This window comes from Rattus norvegicus, chromosome 6, assembly GCF_036323735.1.
Source record: "Rattus norvegicus strain BN/NHsdMcwi chromosome 6, GRCr8, whole genome shotgun sequence".
In the NCBI taxonomy this organism is placed as follows: Eukaryota; Metazoa; Chordata; class Mammalia; order Rodentia; family Muridae; genus Rattus; species Rattus norvegicus.
In genome coordinates this window covers 16,618,452-16,637,508 of record NC_086024.1, presented here as the reverse complement: position 1 = coordinate 16,637,508, position 19,057 = coordinate 16,618,452, and the positions used below count along the sequence as shown (strand labels likewise).

The following is a 19,057-nucleotide window of genomic DNA, read 5'->3' as shown; positions in this document are numbered from 1 at the left end:
TCAGTACAGTGCCGATCAAACGTGAATGAGAACTTCAGTTGGATCCCAGCACCCACCTAAAAGCCAGGTGTCATGTGTCTGTGGCTTAGGTAGAGGAGTGGTGTGTGTGTGTGTGTGTGTGTGTGTGTGTGTTCAGGTGGGTCCCTAAACCTCAGTAACCAGTCAGTTTAGCTGAATCAGTTGAGCATCAGGTTCCAAGAGAGAACACATCTCGAACTAAACCAGGATGGAGAGCGAAGGGAGGGCTTCCACACACACCTGCACATATATGTATATACACTCACATATTTATACCCCACCCCACCCCCACAAAACTCTTAAAGGAAGGAACTTAAGAGAGGATTTATTTTGCTAACAGATCTAGGGAATATAGTCTGGCACAGTGAGGAAGGCACAGGCACAGGGCCGAGTGGCAGTTGGTCACATCGAATCTGTGGTCAAGAAATGGAGTAAACAGGAAATGGGGCCAGGTTATAAAACCTGAAGGCCCGCCCCCAGGGGTCTGCTTCCTCTGCCCTCTGAAGCTTCTGCAGCCTCCCAGAAAGGGCCACTATGTGGGGACCAAGTGTTGAAGTGTGTAACTTGTAAGGGACATTTCCCATTCAAAGCACAGCGCTGGCAAGCACCCTACCAGGGAGCAATACCCCCAGCCCCCCACAGGTCTTCACAGTAACCCAAGCTAGAATAGCCTCTTTGAAAAGTCTCCTTCACACCTACTCCCTATAACAGCCCTGGAGACCTGGACGGCCACTAAAGTTGTCTTTTCAGAAACCTGGTGCTGACTGTCATGGGCCCCATCTCCTTGGGGTTTTACCTGTGGTATTCCCTCCAGAACAGCTTGTCCCATTTCTCTCTGAATGAATGTGGGCTGTTAGAAGGTCACTGCCTGGGCTGGGGATTTAGCTCAGTGGTAGAGCGCTTACCTAGGAAGCTCAAGGCCCTGGGTTCGGTCCCCAGCTCCGAAAAAAAAGAACCAAAAAAAAAAAAAAAAGAAGGTCACTGCCTCTGCACTCTGAAGAGGACGGCACACAGATACAACACACATGAGTTCCTGATGCTGGGGGGTGGGGGTGGGGATGGCACCTGCTTTATTTCCCAAAAACACCCAGTTAGTGAAAACTCCTCTTTCTTCAAAACTCTTTGATCTGCTGTCACAGCTCAGAAAGGAGGCTGGTGACAAGGTGCCTTGCAGTGTGCTGGCTCCACCTAACCTGTGCCTTATTCAGTCCTCACAAGAAGACCTTGGACTGGGGTGGGTTTGTTAGGGACACAACTGTATCTCTGTGCCCGGAGCCTGACACTTAGGTGCACAGTATAAATTATACAAAGGAAAGTGTTGAAGAGAATGGACCTTACGGAGTGGCTTGTAATTCCCCAGATTATGAGATATGGCTACACAGGTGGACTCCGAGTCAAGAACAGTGAGTTTCAGGATCAGTTTCTAGTAACCGCTACAGCAAGCAGTGTGCGGGGCTGCACACCAGAGCCTAGCACTCAGGAGGAAATGGTGGGAGGAGTCCTACGTTTTAGACCTGCCCAGTTTATATACCCAGACTCTAGCTGAATACAGAGAGGGCCGACGAGACTGCTCACGAGTTAAAATCATATTCTCCTTGCAGAAGACGCAGCACACGTGCCTGGTGGTTCACAACAGCCTTTAACTCCAGCTTCCTCTTCCTCCCGCACTGAGTTCATGTGCACATAGCCCCTCACACATGATTAAAAATAAGATAAAAACTTTTAAATGTGTTCCTTTTTATTTTTGGTTGTGAGCCCAGCTGAGCCATCTCTCCAGACCTAAAATGTTTTTTTCTTTAAAGCAACGTGAGTACTATTTAGAAATAGAAACTATATAAACTGTTAAACAGCCAAGTTATTATAAGACATCAATAGGACAACAGCCGGATGGCACAACTGACCAACTAACATGGTTGGGATGCAGGAAACAGACATGAACATCCTTGGGTGCAAAGGGCACGAGAAACTGAAGTATCTCAATTTAGAAGCTTCAGAGGCTATACTGGGCGGCGGCCCAGCATTCGGGAGGCAGAGGCAGGCAGATCTCTGAGTTTGAGCCAGACTGGTCTACAGAGCGAATTCCAGGACAGCCAGGGCTACACAGAGGGGTTAGGACTGGACCCGGCTGCTTGCACTGCCAGGGTGTGGCTGACCGGAACAGGAAGTATCCTTGTGGTGCTCTAGCGCCCCCTTCTGGGAAAAGACAGATCTGGAGGCAAAAAAAAATTTATAGACTTAGTCTCAAGTGTCAGAAAGCCATCAGATGGATATATTTGGTGTCTAGAGGCCAGACTGCTGCAGAAACAAACTCCTAGTAGGCCCTTCCCTCAGAACAATGATCCTGTTTCTTACTCATTCAGGGCACAGGTCCTGACTAACCTCAGTGCTGGATAAGATCTGGTAAGTGTAGTAAGTTTTCAGGGTATAGTTTGTACTATTAAATACCAGATTCATGGGGAAAAGCATTACCCTGTGCGATACAATAGTGAAACCAATTAGCACAGCTACTTAATTACCATAGCCAACAGATGAGCACACTGTAAAGGCTGTTGATAGGTGAAACTAATCTGGCTGCAAAGGACCTGCTTCTACCCCATGTTCCCGCCTCCCAGCTTCCTGTCTCTTCACTGTCCCTCACCTCCCAGCCTTGCCCTTCAGGCTTTCTCTCATCTTTTAGGCAGGAAAACGTTGTTTAGCTTAGGATTCCATGAGGTTCCAAGTTTATGTCCCTTGGTTCTGTATTCCTGGGCCCATTGTGAAGTTGGAACATCATAGCAGCAGACGCGTAAGCCAGCATTGTTGACTTCAGTGGTAGCCAGCAGGCATCCGTGCACTTCCGGTTCCCGACGGTGGGAACTCAAGATATTTGCAAGAAGAAGGAATTTCTCCAAGCATTAAAAACAGTGATTTTTTCTTTCTTTTGAGACAAGATGTCACATGCCCCAGGCTTCCTTCAAACTCCAGATGTAGCAAAGGTGTCTACAGTACTGGGGTCTAACCTAAGGCACTGTGCACTAACACATTTACACTTTTTGTGTCTGTAATACTCTTACTTCTGGGGGAGAGGTCTATAGCTGAGCTATATTCTAAACCACCTTGCACCCCACCCCAAATAAACAGCCAGTATGGTGCTGCTTTCCTGAAAGTTTCTGTTACCTGGCCCTGGTGTAGACTCGAGGCAGAGAGCTAGCCTGTGAGGTGGGTTAAGCCAATCCTAAGGCATGGACCACATACAGACAGTACCCACCCAGTGGAGCTCACTGCTGGTAAAGATGGACTCAGATATCAGAAGCCTCCATAAGGGGCAGGGAAGGTAGGGTCGATCTGAAAGTCATACACCTGCAGGTGCCTTGTCAGTGTGGTATGTCCTAGTGTCCGGTGCCGTCCTGCGCTGTCCCATTTGTTGACATGCGTTGAAGTGCTTTCATGTCTTTTGCATCACTGAGAACCCGCCACAGGGGTTCTACTCAGCTAAAGTGGGGAATAAGCCCTTTAAGGGACGCTCTCTGTATCTCTGAGAGCCCGAGTGGACAGGAGTGGGGACAGATGCATCTGTGCTGCGCATGAACAGTGGAGACAGGTGGCTGAGTGTTTGCAGGAGCTGCAGTGAATCTCCGACTTCTCCCTCTGCTGCTCCCGTGAGGCCCTCGGTGACTCACTTGGCCTCTTTGCACTAGTTTTCTCCTCCCTCAGTCTGTAAAGTGGATCACATCCGCCTTATGAGCCGTTCTCACGATGACATACTTTATACTTTGTACCTTCCCATCATCACATCATTTGATGTAAGCATTAAGACCACCGGGGCCGAGATTCGATGCAATCAGCAACAGGTTTATTAATGCCAAGATTTGATGCAATCAGCAACAGGTTTATTAATTCCGGCGCGTCGAGGTTCCTACAGACACATGCTACTTTTAAGCACAAGAACCACAGGAATGAGGATGGGTACATAGAGGCATACAAGGATTGGTTGGAACCATTTGCCCTTTAACTTCATTGGTTCACATCATGGTCACATTGTCCTTGGTGCCTGGAGCAATGCTATGGTTTTGGGCAGTGGCAAGTCCCTGATGGTCCTGATGGTCATGTGACTACCACGAGGACAGGGTGTAACTAGGTCTTAAAACCACAAATGGGTGAGGGAGGTATAACTGGTGGAATTTCCTGGCAGGGGAATTTTTCTTAGGGGAGGGGTGTAGCTTGTGGAATTTTCCTTTGGTTCCACACCAACAGCTCAGAGAGGTTAAGTGACTCACCCAAAGTCACATTAACAGGTAGCCTCAGGGGGATTTGAACTCCCAATCTTGCGTTGCCTTTCAGACAAATAAGGACTCTGGGCTGTGCCAAGTGAGGCCTGTTCTCTGGAGCTGTTTCCTGGGTATAAGAGTTGGGTGTCTGTTTGCAGATGCACAGGAAAAGGCAGTGGGTAGTTGGGAATCTCTTGGTTTAGTTTCATTGTGTTTGTCTCTCGCTCGGACTGTGAAGTGTCTAACAGAAACCTGTGGGCTCCATTCTCTGGCTCCCAAAGCTCCTCCATCCATGTCTGGCGCCTGTAGTGTTTCTTTTCCAGCTTTCAGAAGGAAAGGGGAAAGAAGAAAAGCGAAAAGTCAGAGAATCTCTTGAAGGTAGAAGGTGTTTATGTTAAACCTGCTGCCTCTGACTCATAGTAGGTGCTCAGTAAGTGTTAGATTCAGTCTCCAGTGGCGGAAGAAGCACGAGTCCTGACAGATTAAGGGCCTGTATTTGATCTGCAGAACCCACTTTTGGAAGGAGGGGTGTGGTGGAGAGAGTTTCGCACACCTTTGATCCCAGCACAGGAGGCAGGCAGATCTCTGAATTTGTGGCCAACCTGTTCTATAGAGTGAGTTCTAGGACAGCCTAGGCTACACAAAGATCTGAAAACCAAAATTGGGGTGTGAGAGACACACTGGATAAATGGTTCAGCAGATAAGAACACTGGCCACTCTTCCACACTGGTTTGATTCCTGGAACCTGCATGGCAACTCACAACCATCTACGACTCTAGTCCCAGGGGATCTAATGACCTCTTCTGCCCTCCGAGGACACCAGGCACACAGGTGGCACACAGACATACATGTAGACAAAGCACCCATTAACAGAAAATAAGTAAATATATTTTCAAAAAGACACCTGCTCATAATCCCCGCTCAAGGAAGACTTGCCTGCGACTGGAATCCAGCCATCCAGCCCGGCCTACTTGGTGAGTTCCAGGCCACCATCTTAAAAAAAAACAAAAAAACAAAAAAACAACAACAACAACAAAACAGAACAACAAAGGCAGCACCTAAGGAGCAAGACCCAGGTTGACTTCTGGTCCCTATGTGAACGTACACACACACTAGCTCTCCAGTGGGCAAGGTGTTACATACCCGTAAACCCAGCATTTGGGACCACCACCCCCTCCCTTCCCACTGAATCCCCTCCTCTTCCCACTGAATCCCCTCCTCCTCCCACTGAATTCCCTCCCCCTCTCACTGAATCCCCTCCTCTTCCCACTGAATCCCCTCCCCTTCCTACTGAATGCCCTCCCTTTTCCACTGAATCCCCTCCTCCTCCCACTGAATCCCCTCCTCTTCCCGCTGAATCCCCTCCCCTTCCTACTGAATGCCCTCCCCTTCCTACTGAATCCCCTCCCCTTCCTACTGAGTCCCCTCCCACTGAATCCCTTCCCCTTCCCACTGGATCCCCGCCCCCTTCCTACTGGACCCCTCCCACTGAATCGTTCTCTCTCCTACTTTCTTGTCTTTTGTATTTTTGTGACCCAGTAAGTTCAATTAACAATGCCTGCAAGAGCACGAATGGGGGATTGTTTGATGGGACATGGCCCCATCTTATGCAAGTCACCACAGCTGCTTTGAGTTTGTGAGTGTGGTGGCCATGTCATATGTCTATATATGGATTGAACTTGGGCCCCAAGCTGGACTCTCCTAATTGATTCTGGGACTCAGTGCTCTTTCCTTACAGGCCCAACTACTGAGGAAGCTGAGGTAGAGCGTTGTTATGTTGCCATGTCTATTTGCACATTAAAGGGTGTGATATCGTTACAAAGAAATTGCCTTTGATTACTTAATTCCACGGAACAGTAAAGACGAGAATTCGGGCTTGTATAATTAGAAGCTGACAGCAGCGGGATGGGACATCAAGATCTTCAGACAGACAGAAAGGAGAGAGCAGATGGGCTGTGTGCGCCTCTCCTGACCTCCTCAGCGGACAGACTCCTCCCACCCCTGTCGGCTGCTGGCGTCTGGGTTGGCCCTCTGACCTTTCATTGCACTGCCAAGCAAGATTACTCTACCACGGGGACCTGGAGGAAAAGTCGTGCTGCGGACTGATACTGCCCACCGGGGCGCAGCTGGAGGTGCTTAAACCTTTAGAATGGCATGGCTACTGTCTCAGGGGTAGTGAATATGACTTGGTGTGTCAAGAAAACCACAGCAACAGGCCCCGGAAGAGAAGTGGGGTGGAGCTGGGGCAGCCGGGCAGGAAAAGTGATAAATTGTGCAATAGCCCCTTTTTAATCCTCTCTCTTCTGGCTTATTTCCCCTGGGGCATGCTGGGATACTGTAGATTGTTCTTTATCTCCCGAATTGAGTGATGCTGTTTCCTCAACTCTCCTATGGAGAGGGCGTCTACTGCCGATGGCTCTCCAAGTACAATATTATGATCTGGGACGTGAAGAGTGTCCTTTTGATGATTTGTTTCTGGTATCAATGATCCAACGAGTCCAACTGTTGGCGTCTCAGCTCTGGGAAACGGGTGGTGGCGAGGACCACCGTCCCAGTGTTAGAGCTCTGGGGCTGCATCTGCCGTCTTCACAAATGCCAATAAAAATAGACTGCTGGGGACAGTGGATGGCACACCCGGGCATGCCTGGGCCCCACTGCCTTCTGTCAGCAATTATATGTCACTTCCAAAGACCACGGTTTTCCTTCTGAATGTTTAGAACATTATTTATAGAAGAAAGTCGAGTTTTTTTAGATTCACCTCCAGTCTCCTCATCTCTAATGTAGTGTCATAATGTGGCTAAATATATATTCTAAACTCTGTATTTAAAAACCGTGATTTTGGGCTGGGGCTATAGTCAGTTGGTAGAGGGCCTACAGGCCCGGGAGGTAAACCCTCTCACTGAACAGTCCCGTTGGTTGGCACAGCTTTGGGGTTAGAGGCAGGAGGGTCAGGGATTCATCATGGACTATACAGAAATGTAAAGGCCAGGGCTACTAGAACGTCTGTTAGTGTGGCACAGTGGTGGAGTGCTTGCCTGCCGTTAGGTAGGCTGTTAAATGTGAAACAAAGGAGCACCTTGTGTATTAAAGGGCTCTACGGCTACTCCCTCCCTGTCTGAGGACCATAGAGGACCATAGATGTTCCCTCCACCCAAGAAGCCACAGGGATAGGGTTGTAGGAGGATAGACCCAAGTGCATTAGTCACGATTAATCAGCAACCTGGTATTTTAGGATATCTGGCCAGATTGGCCATCCCTGGACTTGGGTTTCCTGATAGCACATTTTCTCCCAGAGAACACTTGTCTGTCTCTGGAGGAAATACTAGTGTGTTCCCAAGAGACCTAACTGGAGGCCTGCAATGTGGAGATCCTGGGGGAGTGACAGGTGTCCATGGCTGTTAGTGAAATCTTTAGCTGTGAGAGCCCATGCTGACTTCTTCAAGTTGTTGCATTAAAGATTTATTTTATATATATATTTATATTTAATAAATATGTATTTATATATATATATATGATGAGTACACTGCCGCTGAGACACACCAGAAGAGGGCATTAGATCTCATTACAGATGGTTGTGAGCCACCATGTGGTTGCTGGGATTTGAACTCAGGACCTCTGAAAGAGCAGTCAGTGCTCTTAACCACTGAGCCATTTCTCCAGTCCCCCAGACATCCTTTTCACTCTGTCTCTGGATTTCCCGATCTTATTAACTAACCCACACAGGGTAACCTTCCTGAAGTAAACTCTGGCTAGAAAGCTAAGCCAAGTATGAGAGAGTTCGGAAATGCAAAGAAGACAGAGGAAGGGAAGGGATTTAGTTTCTTCGAAGGCTCACCAAGTTAGACTCACTATCAAAGCTCGAGCACAAATGTCCAAGGAGCCTTCAGGATATCAGTACTGGATCATTTGGGGGTTGTTGATGTTGTTGATGTTGTTGTTGTTATTGTTGTTGTTGTTTTAAGGGAGGGTTTCTCTGTATAGCCCTGGCTGTCCTGGAATTCGATATGTAGACCATACTGGCTTCAAACTCAGAGATCCACCTGTATCTGCCTCCCAAGTGCTGGGATTAAAAGTGTGCACCGCCACGCCTGGCTTATTTATTTTTATCTTTTTATGTATATGAGTGTTTTACTTGCATGCGTGTATGTGCACCACGTGTGTACCTCGTGCCCAGGGAGGCCAGAAGAGGATGACAGATTCATTTAGGACTGGAGTTAGAGAAGGGTGAGTCACTGTGTAGGTGCAGGGAACTGAACTGGGTTTCTTGACAAGAGCAGCATTTGTGAGCTTTCTCAGCCTCTCAGTTTTGAATCTAGATGCCTCAGTAAATAAAGACCCACCTCAGAAACCAGTGTATAAAGGCTCTTCCTCAGAGATCTCCCAGACTCTAGCAAGGAAATGGGGAAAACGTTCTGCCTTAGTTTCTTTTTCTGTTACTTCATTAAAGTACCTGCCCTCCAACACCCCCCACCCCCAAATCATAAGGGAGAAAGGTTTATTTGTTTCACAGTTCCAGGGTACAGTCCACCATGGTGAGAAGGTCAAAGCGAAAGCTCAGCCTCCTTTCTCCAATCATACAGTCTAGGATCCCGGCCAGGGGATGGTGCCGCCCACAGTGGACAAGTCTTCTCACCTCAGTTAACACAGCCCTATAATCCCTGACACGTGCATGCCTGAGGTCCTCCTCTTTCTGGAAAACTGTCTCAGTTTAACTTTCCAGTCAGATTTGCCTGTCTTCCTATTAGTGTGTCAGTTTTTGTTTCATATATTTTTAAATTCTGTTGCTGCATGTATACGTATTTACATATGTGATTTTCATGTCTTTTTTACCACCGTGAAGTGACCCTCTTTGTCAGTGTGAATACTTCTTATCTGACAGCCTACTTTTTCTGATATCAGTCTGACCACATCACTTTTCTTTCTTTTTTTTTTTTTTTCATCTCTTTTCTAAAACTTGTTTTCAGGGTCAGAACGATGGCTAAGCAGGTAAAGGCGCTGCCACCAAGCCTGTGACCTGAATTCGATCCCTGGGACCCTCATGGTGAAAGGAGAGAACCGACTCCTACAAGTGTCCTCTGACCTCCACACGTGCACTGTGGTACGCACACACTCACACACACACACACACACACACACACATACACTCACACACACACATTAATAAAATGTAATGAAATTTTATAAAAATATAAAAAATATTTAAAAATAATAAAATGTAATGAAAATGGCCTTTAGGTGTTTGTTTTGTTTTCGCACCGTTAGAAATCAAACCCAGGACCTCATGCGCGCTAGAACCACTGAACTAGTCCAGCTTGAGTTTTGTTGTTCTTTTCAATTCTCTGCGTGCTAGGCAAATGCTCTTTTCCTCCTTCCCTTTCTCTAGCTTGTTCTTTTCCCTTTCCAGACCGTCTCACTGCGTGGCCCAGGTCAGCCTCTGACTGGATCCTCCTGCTCAGTTTTCTGAATGCCGGGATCACAGGCTTTTAAATGAGCCTTTTCTTATTAAATCCAAAGTGAGGTGGATCAAACAGCATCTCCAAAGCCAGTGTGCACTGCTCCATCACAGATTTGAAAATTTCTACCCCAAATTAATTAATTAATTAACTAATTGATTGATTTTTAGGATGGGATCGCTGTAGCCTTGGCCGGTCTGGAACTCACAGAGGACCACCTGTCTCTGCCTCCTGAATGCTGGGATCAAAGGTGTGCAACCACGCTCAGCCATCCAGTCCTTTTATATTGCTTTACTTTTTTCTTTATTCTACACAGGGTCTCACTGTGTAGCCCTGGCTGGCCTAGACAGGGCTGGAGAAATGCTGGCCAGAATTCACAGAGACCCAATTGCCTTACCTCTCGAGGGCTGGAATCAAGGGTATGCCCTTTTATATTTCTAAAATACAGCACAGGGACAGCCATCCCTGTAATCCCAGCATTCCGAGTGTGAGATGGTCAGATCATGAGTTCAGGGCAGGCCTGCACTCATGTTCAAGGACCATTTGATTTTTATAGTGAGTGTCTCTGGAAAAAAAGCAACACACACCATTAGCTTCTTTAACATATTTACAGCAGACAGTTTGATTCCACGTGGCCTCCTTACAGCTTAATCTCACATTCATGTCCTGCTCACATTTTTCTTTTGATTATTAGTTCCATCTTCCTGTCTCTCCTCTCTGAAACTTAAACTACAAGTCACTGTGAATGACGGGCTATAGAGACTCTGACTTCCATCTTCTCTGCCTTGTCCCGAGGTTTGCTCTCGCAAGTGGTTAAATTGGAAAATCACTTTGATCCTTAATTCTTCCTTTTTCTATTTCTGTGTGGCAGGGGGAGGAGGGGTGCATGTTTTTGTGTGCATGTTGGCATGTGTCTGTGTGCATGTTTGCATGTGTCTATGCGTATTGCATGTGTCTGTGTTCACATTTGTGTGCGCCGTGAGTTACTGATGCATGTGCTTTGGAGGCGGAGGTCGATGTTGAGAATCATGACCACACTTCCACTCACTGAGGCAGGGTCTCTCCAGTCCAGCCCACTGTGATCAGTCTTGCTAACCAGCTTGCTCTGGGAATCCTCCTCTTTCCCTTCCAAGACTGGGATTGCAAGCAGGCCACCATGCCCACCTGGCATTTGTAATGGGAGTTCTGGAGATCCAAACTCTTGTCCCCATGCATGAGTGGTAAGCTCCTTAACCAGAGTCGCCTCTCCAGCCCTGATCACTGATCCTGTGGAGGCTTAGTTTAAAGCAGCAGTTCTCAAACTGTGTCACGACCCCTGTGAAGGGCCATCAGAAAGCACAGATGTTTGCATTATGATTCATAACAGAAGTAAAATTATGGTTACGGAGTAGCGATTAAAATAATTTTATGGCTGGAGGTCACCACAACATGAGAAATTGTATTACGGGGTTGCAGCATTAGGAAGGTTGACAACCACTGGTTTAAAAATTTGAGGTCTTCAGATTTGCTTAGCTTCCTGGGTTTTCAATGGAAAATTCATGTTGACCCAGTCCCTGTAAATTGGTAGAAATTAAACTCCAAGTTATGCCTTCCCAGCACAGGTGGCTACTAATGTCCCTCTCCGGCATCTGAACACTCCCTGGTGTTTCTAGGCTCTTGGAGCTTCTCCTGTTCTTACCAGTCAGAAATGAGACTGTGATTTAGGGGGCGGGGTAAGAACATCTGAGGTCTTCTGGGTTTACAGCTCATAGACAGTCTGATGGCCTTAGGCTCCGCCCACAATGGCTCCTGGTAGTTAGGCCACAGCTTTCTGCCTGAGTAGGTTCCTGCCTTCCATTGCTCTCAGGAAAGGCAAAAGCTGAGTACCTCCACTTAGTCCCTCCCACTTTGTCCTAGGGCCTCTCCCTTACCTCCAAACAGTTGTTTGTTTGTTTGTTTTAATACTTTGCCCAAAGTTGTTTGGCTGGGGAGTTAGTCTAATATAAATTAACGTACCATTGCCGGAAGTAGAACTCCACCCTTTCATGCCTCTCCACCTTGGTTTTCCGGTTTTCCTGGTAAAGGAAGGAAGGAAGGAAGGAAGGAAGGAAGGAAGGAAGGAAGGAAGGAAGGAAGGCAGGCAGGCAGGCAGGCAGGCAGGCAGGCAGGCAGAAAACCTTGCTGCTTTTACTCTAACCAGAGGACACTGATTGTTCTTATATTTGATCTCCAGCATTTGTGTTAGAGATTTTTCTCCTTGTGACCTTTATTTAAGGACCCTGGGCTTCTCTAGTCCAGGTAAGACCCTGCAATACTGCAGGAAACAACAGCAACACATTGGCATGGTGAGTCTGAGCAGTCGCTGACTGGCTCCTGATGATGCGCTCCTCAGGTTCCCCAGAGAATCTTCCTCAGAGGGCATGTGCTTAGCTGTCTGCATTCTGGAAGCCCACTGGGAAGACGGATGGCTGGAGGGTCACTACCCAGGACGCATACTCACTTGATCTCTCAGATGTGCTTGATACCTGGTGGGAAGTAGATAGTTGCCCAATGAACCTGGGCTGGGGAGAGCTCTGGGCCTGCTTCTCTCGACATCTCCTTCTCTGCCATCTTCCCTCTCCGATTCCTGGTATCATTTTCTGAGCTCTTTGAGGAGTCTTTGGACAAGCTGGGCTCTCAGCTTCCCAGCCAGCCTCAAATTTAGCTTTCAGACATGTGTGTATCAGTGTGTGTGTGTGTGTGTGTGTGTGCGCACGCGTGCATGCCCGCGTGTGTGTGGGTGTGTTTATGTACTCATGCATACATACATGTCTGACCACACATGTGACGGTCAGGACAACTCCTTCCACTGTCTGGGTTCTAGGGATCAAACTCAGGTCGCCAGGCTTGCACGCAAGCTCCTTTTACCTCCTGAGCCAGCTCACTGGCCCACGTCTAGTTTTCTTAGACCATAGTCTCACTCACCATCTGCTTTCCAGCCTCCAAGATTCGGATGGCGAATTCTCTGATTTTCGGAAGGGGAGGACATGAACTCAGAAGCCTGCAACTAGAAACTGTAAAAGAGATTGCTTTTGTGTCACCGGTTGATCAGAGGGCAGAGTCTCCAAGTCCACGGGCTTCAAGTACTTCTGAGTAGTCAAACCAATAGGGAACATTTTGCAGAAAACAAAGTAAGTGCTCGTGATTCAGAGTTAGTGACAACAAAAGTGACCAGCATAGGTGGACACATTGGCGCATGAGCAGAAAGATAAACGACTCAGGCTGCCTCTGGTCTTAGAGACCTGGGAGTTAGACCTTCTCCTGGGGCCCTGCGCTATTGCTGCTATGACCTGGGGTCCTGAAGGTGCCCATTTTCCTTGCTTCAGTGATGTGCAGTGGGGCTGGGGAAGGTTTGGGCAGGAAAAAAATGAAGTGACAGCCTTGTGAGGGCAGCTGTGAGCTCTGGGACTCTGCTACTCTGCTACAGAGAGGTAGCCCATCTCAGAGCCAGTGTGGGGGAAGCAGGTTTGAGCCTAGACTCCAAATCCTGAGCTACCAGCAGGAGAGGGTTGCTCTGAAGCCCAAGCAGGTAAGTTTAGCAAAACTTTACCATGGTAGGTCAGAAACATGGCTTCTGTATGCTATGTTCAAAGCAGGTGTTCTATATCTGTACAGACAAGGGAATAACAGTCCCCCATCTTCCCCAGCAGAGGTGGGGGAACAGACTTCTGAAAAATACTGGCACACTCGTAACTCAGACATTGAAAGAAGGCATTATACTTTTATTAGACTGTTACTAACAGAATACGGGCCTGGATAGAGAATGGGAGGCTCAGTAGAACGGAAAAAAAACTTGATCTGAGTTAAGATCTGAGTTCAAATATTGACTCTGGTGTCCTCACTGCATGACCTTAAGCAAGCCCTCAACCTTTCTGATCTCCCTATGGTTCTGGAAAAGCAGTCACATAGCACCCAAGAGGACCAGCAAAGCAGCTGACAATTGACTCCTGAACTAAATTTGAGCCTTTAACACATTTAATGAGCACCTACTGGATACCAGTCTGTACGTACATGCCTTCCCTGTTCTCAAAAGTCCCATGAAGTAACGCTTTAGCTCAGCTCCATCCTCTGTTGCTCTGGATGGATCAGGCCCGTATGGGTGGACATTTTGGTCCTGTCAAGGCTGTAGTGGATTCTGGGCATTTTAGCCCATCTCAGCACCCTCCACCCCACCCGCCCCGTATCCTGCTGTGTAATGGAAGACAGCAGTGACAGTGTTGGCAGCCATGTCTGCTGTTCTATCACACATCCAGGTGCACAGAGCTGACAGTGTGGGGAAGCAGATGAGCATGTCACCATTTCTGGCCCCGAGACACTGGGAATTAAGCTTCACTCTCCTACAGAGTGTATTATTAGCCCGCGAGTGTCTGCATATGATCATTGCCGCCGCTGAAGGCGGTGTGGGCAGCTCCTCCCAGCTCAGTGCGCTCCTCATTCCTCCAAATCAGCCGGAAGTTCTGAGAGATAAACGCAGGACCACCGGCCTGGGGTGCAACAGCCTCACCAGCACCCGCTGCACCTGTATCCAAATCCTGGCTTTGGTGCTTTGGTGTCTCTTGGACATTTTCCTACCTCTGTGAACTTTCCCTCTGGTCTATCCCTAAACTACGCTTTTGAGCCTTCCTTTCACTGCCGGACGCCATGTTGGTGGGAGGCTTCCAGCCCCACCCCCACCCCCTGACTCTCAGTTTGCTCCCAATGTTAGAAACCAAACGTTTAGCTTTGATCTTGTTTCTTACCTTTTCCAGAACTTACCTGCTGTGTGTCAGACTGAGCTATTCCTATTCCATCGTGTACTTCAAGACCTGCTACTGTCCCGCCGGTGGTCACAGCCATGCCTGGAAAGGAGGCGGCCCCTAGAGTGGGAGAGCTCCGTGTACACCCCTTGGAAGCCCAAAGGGGCAGGGAAGAAACTGTAGGAGCACACGGTCTGGGTCTGTGACTCTATGTGTGACCAGTGGCGCCTCACCTCCTTCCCAGAAACCTTGCTCTTCCAGAGTGGACCTGTCTGTGAACTGAGGCAGGGAGCTTCTAGCCTCCTGGCCTCCCAGTTCCCAGTCCCTAGATGCAGCCGGCTCAGCCATGGAGGCCGCTGAGAGCCCGGAGCCCCACTGCATGTGTCCACCCTACTGTTTCACGCTGTGACGTTATGTACAGGAGAGACACGGCATCTTTCTGAGTCGATTCTCCTTCAGAACGTGCCAGTGTTTCTGCAGCTCGTAATATTCCCTGCCCTCGCTATTGTATCTCTTGGCTTTTTCTCGATGGACTGCCTTTCTTTCCTCTCTGAGGAAATTGTTCTTTCCTTTCTGCATCCTGTACAGGGTTTGCTCCCACCCTCTTGGCCTCGGCCAGCCTGTGCGTGACTCTCAGCATCTGTTTAGTCGCTGGGGTCGAATTGGTTTGCCTTCAGTCCGGTAGCGCTCCCCAGAGAGCGGGTGTTGACCGTGCCAAGTGTGTGCATCACTGTGACAAGCAGATAGCCTACCGCCTTCTCCCCTTACGGCTAAACCAGCTGATGAAGACCTGTAGCCGGGGTGGAAGGCTTCTACAGTGGGTCACGGATCCCCCCATTTTAAGTAGACTCTGTTGGGCCCAAGGGGTGGGGTAAAGGGTAGAAATCCTGTTTGTAGATATGTCTATGGAAATGGCTTTGTGTTCCCTCGATCTTCCAGCTCAGTGTCTTTGTGAGAGCCTTGCTGAGGCCCCTGGAGACCTGCCTATTTTACTGAATACCAGCCTTCAGTGACATCCCGGATGGCTCCTCTGCCAGCCTCTACACTTAGCTGCAGTCACCAAAGTAACTCCCTAAGCAGAGGACGTGACCACCTCTCCATTAGCAGGGACAAGCTGTGTGGAACGCAGAATCCCAGTACTGTGATAGATGACTAGAGTCTGACCTTGCAACCACCTTGGGGCCCGTGTCTTAAAGCAGCTGGGTGGCTGACAGGAGGCACTCCAAACAGGTTGTTGTAGGACAGAGTGGCCAAAACCCCCAAGAAGAGTAAATTGTCACAAAAATAATGGCATCTGGAAGCCTGTGTTTCAAGCACCAGTAAGGAGTGCTATGTGGCTGAGGACACTGGCCAGGGTACCAGCTGCCTCGTCCTTTCCCAGTATTCTCTGGGGAGGAAGTCCTACTCGTCATATGCCTTGACACAGCTATGGCAAGTCCCCACCACTGCTGGGCCATGACTTGGGGCCCTGCAGGTGGGGCCTGGGTCAGTGGTGCCCCATGAGACAGGTGCAGGTGGCTGGCATTTCACTATAGTATCCCCATCAGCAAAGACACAAAAGAGGGAGCAACTGGCCTTTGGGGTATTGTCTTAGTTAGGGTTTATTACTGTGAAGAGGCACCATGACCAAGGTAACCCTTATGAAGGAAACCGTTTAATGGGGGCAGGGTTAGCTTCAGAGACTCAGTCCATTATTATCATGGTGAGCATGAGCATGGCAGTGCCCAGGAAGACACGATGCGAGGGGAGGAGCTGAGAGTTCTACATCTCGATACACCAGTAGCAGATGGAGCCTCACTGAGCATAGCTTGAGCATAGGAGACCGTAAGGCCCGCCCCCAGAGTGACACACTTCCTCCAACAAGGCCACACCTCCAAGTAGTGCTACTCCCTATGGAGACGTATTCAAGCATATGAGGCGATGAGGGCCAGAGGTATTCAAAGCACCATCGGTAGTCTCTTAAAAAAAGAGACAAGGTAATCCAGTTATCTCTGACCCTACCCTGGGCTTATATGGCACATAGACATGGGGAGAAATGCTTGCCTCCCTGTTTACTCTCCTCTTCTACCCTGGCACATCATGAGTGACAGTTCATCGTGCTAACAATCAGTCGCCCTGACAGCTGAGGCTTCTTCTCTCCACCAGGTCCAGGAGATCCAGAGAAGGGCCTCTCCGGATGGTAGCGGCACAGGAGGCCTGTCCTAGCCTGGATCACAGTTAGCTCCGGGAAAAGCACAGCTCATTTTGAGCCCTATGTATCCAGAATGTTCTTTCTCACCTTGCTTGTGAGAGCTGGCTCTTGCGGCTTCACCCTCCTCAACACATAACTGAAGTAATTTCGCTCCCCAGATTACTGGGAAACACAGACCACTGCCGGAATGTTCCAGGGTAAATAAGACAGGTTCCAGGGGACCGGGTCTCCTGTCTTTGCCTTTTCGAGCACTTGATGTTGAGAGAGTTTCTCACTACAGCCTTTCTGGGCCCGTGATGTTGCTGTCGTGGGAGTCAGTGGCATGTCCCCTTTGCTCAGTGAGCAAACTAGGAGTCAGGCTGAGGCTCTCCCCACAGGCTGCCCTGGGAGGACCCAAGACACTTTGCAAGGCATCCTTTTTTGCCCTCAGACATCGCCACTACTCTGATGAACTGGGGATGTGGGAAGTGGGGAACTGAAGGAGGTTGCTGGAAGCTCGCGCAGTTCTGCCTTGTCTAAGGCCCAGTGTCTATCACTCAGGGCCCGGCCCGGAGAGCAAACCTTGTTTCGGGGGTTCAGAACTGAAGCGAGAATGGCAGAAGTGGGGAGCATGACCCAGATGTACATAGTGAGGAGGCCAGGGCCACTGCGAAGGAGCCGAAGGAGCCGAAGGAGCCGGGGCAGGAGGAATCAGAGTCCGGAGAAAGAACTCGGTCTCTTCCGCCCGCCCTCTGGATTTCTGTGGGTGCCTCCCACCAGCTGGCTGGGAGAAGCCAGCGACCCTGGGAGCCTGTGGGCTCAGCATACAGCAGGGGAGAGAAGAGGCTGAAGAAGAGCCGCCCTGGGGGCGGGGCTACCCCTGTGGCTCTGTGTTCAGTTCCTCTGCAATGCAGAAGACCTTGGGGAAGGAGACAGAGGAGTGGCCGGCTTGGGCTTTTAGATTGTTTTCACTCTTCTGGGGAGGAAAGAGCTCTACTGGGAGGGAAAGCCTTTCCTCAGAGTTGACCCTGCTCTCCCTCGGAGGCCATCCGCCCTCTAAAGCACCCCGCCTCGTGCTCCCCTCTAGAAAGCCACGTCCTGGTTTCTGTGTACACCCCTGCCTGTTCCTCTCCTCCCAGGCTCTGGTTTCCCCTGCCTTGATCACTAACCAGAGCAGGTCACAATGCTTGGGAAGCTTTCTCCCACGCCATGCCAGTGTGGCCTGCCTGTCTGTAGGAGAGGCCATTCGACCGTCAGTTTGTATCGTGTTTCCAATAAATTTCTGGAAATCATGTCTAGTGTTGCGATATCCTTCCCAGGGCTAGTTGCAACCAAGAGGCACTCCCACCTCCACCCCTCCAGGCTTTGGTGTCTGGGGGACCTCGTCTAAAGGACGCTGTGTCTCTTCCTGCATGCAGGGTTTAGGAGAGGTCACAGGTCACCCCCAAACTCTCGGCAACTTTTCTCTAGGGTTGAATGCACTGTTACTGTCTCACCAACCACATCCTGAGAACGTGGTCGTTTCAGGAAACTGTGCCCCCAGATAAGTGCCTTTGACTTGGTGCCACTGAGGCTTAGGGGTGGGAGCATCAAGCACACCTAGACCTGTAAGTCACCCACAGGGCCACTCCTGCACTGCTGTGGCCAGGTCAGAGCCCTGGGGGCCCACACTGGGGTGCTTGGGAAGGTGCAGAGAGGACTGCTATGTGTCAGCCTGGGGCTGCCCTGTCAGGTGACTGAGCACACTGCATCGGTTACACTGCTGAGGCACTCTTAGGGAGAAACACACACAGGATCCTCCCAGCCTGTGTGCAGGACCATTGTTTCTGGAACTATGTGATAGATGGCCAAAAAGCAGAACCAATGGAGATGGTTTACTTGTTGGGTTTGTCTGAGTATTGTTGATTTTTTTAAATATGTATCATTTCTCTTTTGTTCAGGTATGTATGTGTATGTATCTATGTATGTATGTGTGTGTATGTATGTGTGTATGTATGTGTGTGTATGTGTGTATGTATGTGTGTGTATGTATGTATGTGTGTGTATGTATTTATGTGTGTGTGTATGTATGTATGTATGTATGTATGTATGTATGTGGGGTTACATGTGCCATGGAACACATATGGAGGTTAGGGGACAGCTCCCGCCAGTTCCCTTCTTCTGTCATGGAGGTCCCGAGGATAGAACCTAGATTGTTAGGTTGGTTGCAAACACCCTACCTGAAGAGCCGTCTCCTGGACAAGAACCGATAGCCACAGAAAGGGTTGGTTTATTACATTGGCTCCCTTGTCGAGTGGGCAATCACATTTCCTTATGTCATTTTTTTTAAGATTTATTTATTTAATATATATGTGAGTGCACTGTCGCTGTCTTCAGACACACCAGAAGAGGGCTCAGATCCCATTACAGATGGTT

At 49.1% G+C, this 19,057-nt stretch overlaps 1 protein-coding gene across 10 annotated transcripts in view; it reads left to right on the top strand.

Moving 5' to 3' along the window:
* Positions 1-17,934, top strand: part of Mta3 (metastasis associated 1 family, member 3) — a 120,158-nt gene extending 102,224 nt beyond the window's left edge. For 4 of the 10 annotated variants that reach the window (XM_063261370.1, XM_063261371.1, XM_039078113.2 and 1 more), the window contains exon 17: positions 12,676-12,867. In XM_063261370.1, the coding sequence (XP_063117440.1) occupies positions 12,676-12,833 (158 nt within the window). In that variant the 3' untranslated portion in view covers positions 12,834-12,867. Of the gene's footprint in view, positions 1-1,619; positions 8,042-9,229; positions 9,495-12,675; positions 12,868-14,484 lie in introns of those variants that run through there. The other 6 variants (XM_039078111.2, XM_063261374.1, XM_039078110.2 and 3 more) reach the window with 3 other exon arrangements.
* The last annotated feature ends 1,123 nt before the right edge of the window (positions 17,935-19,057 follow it).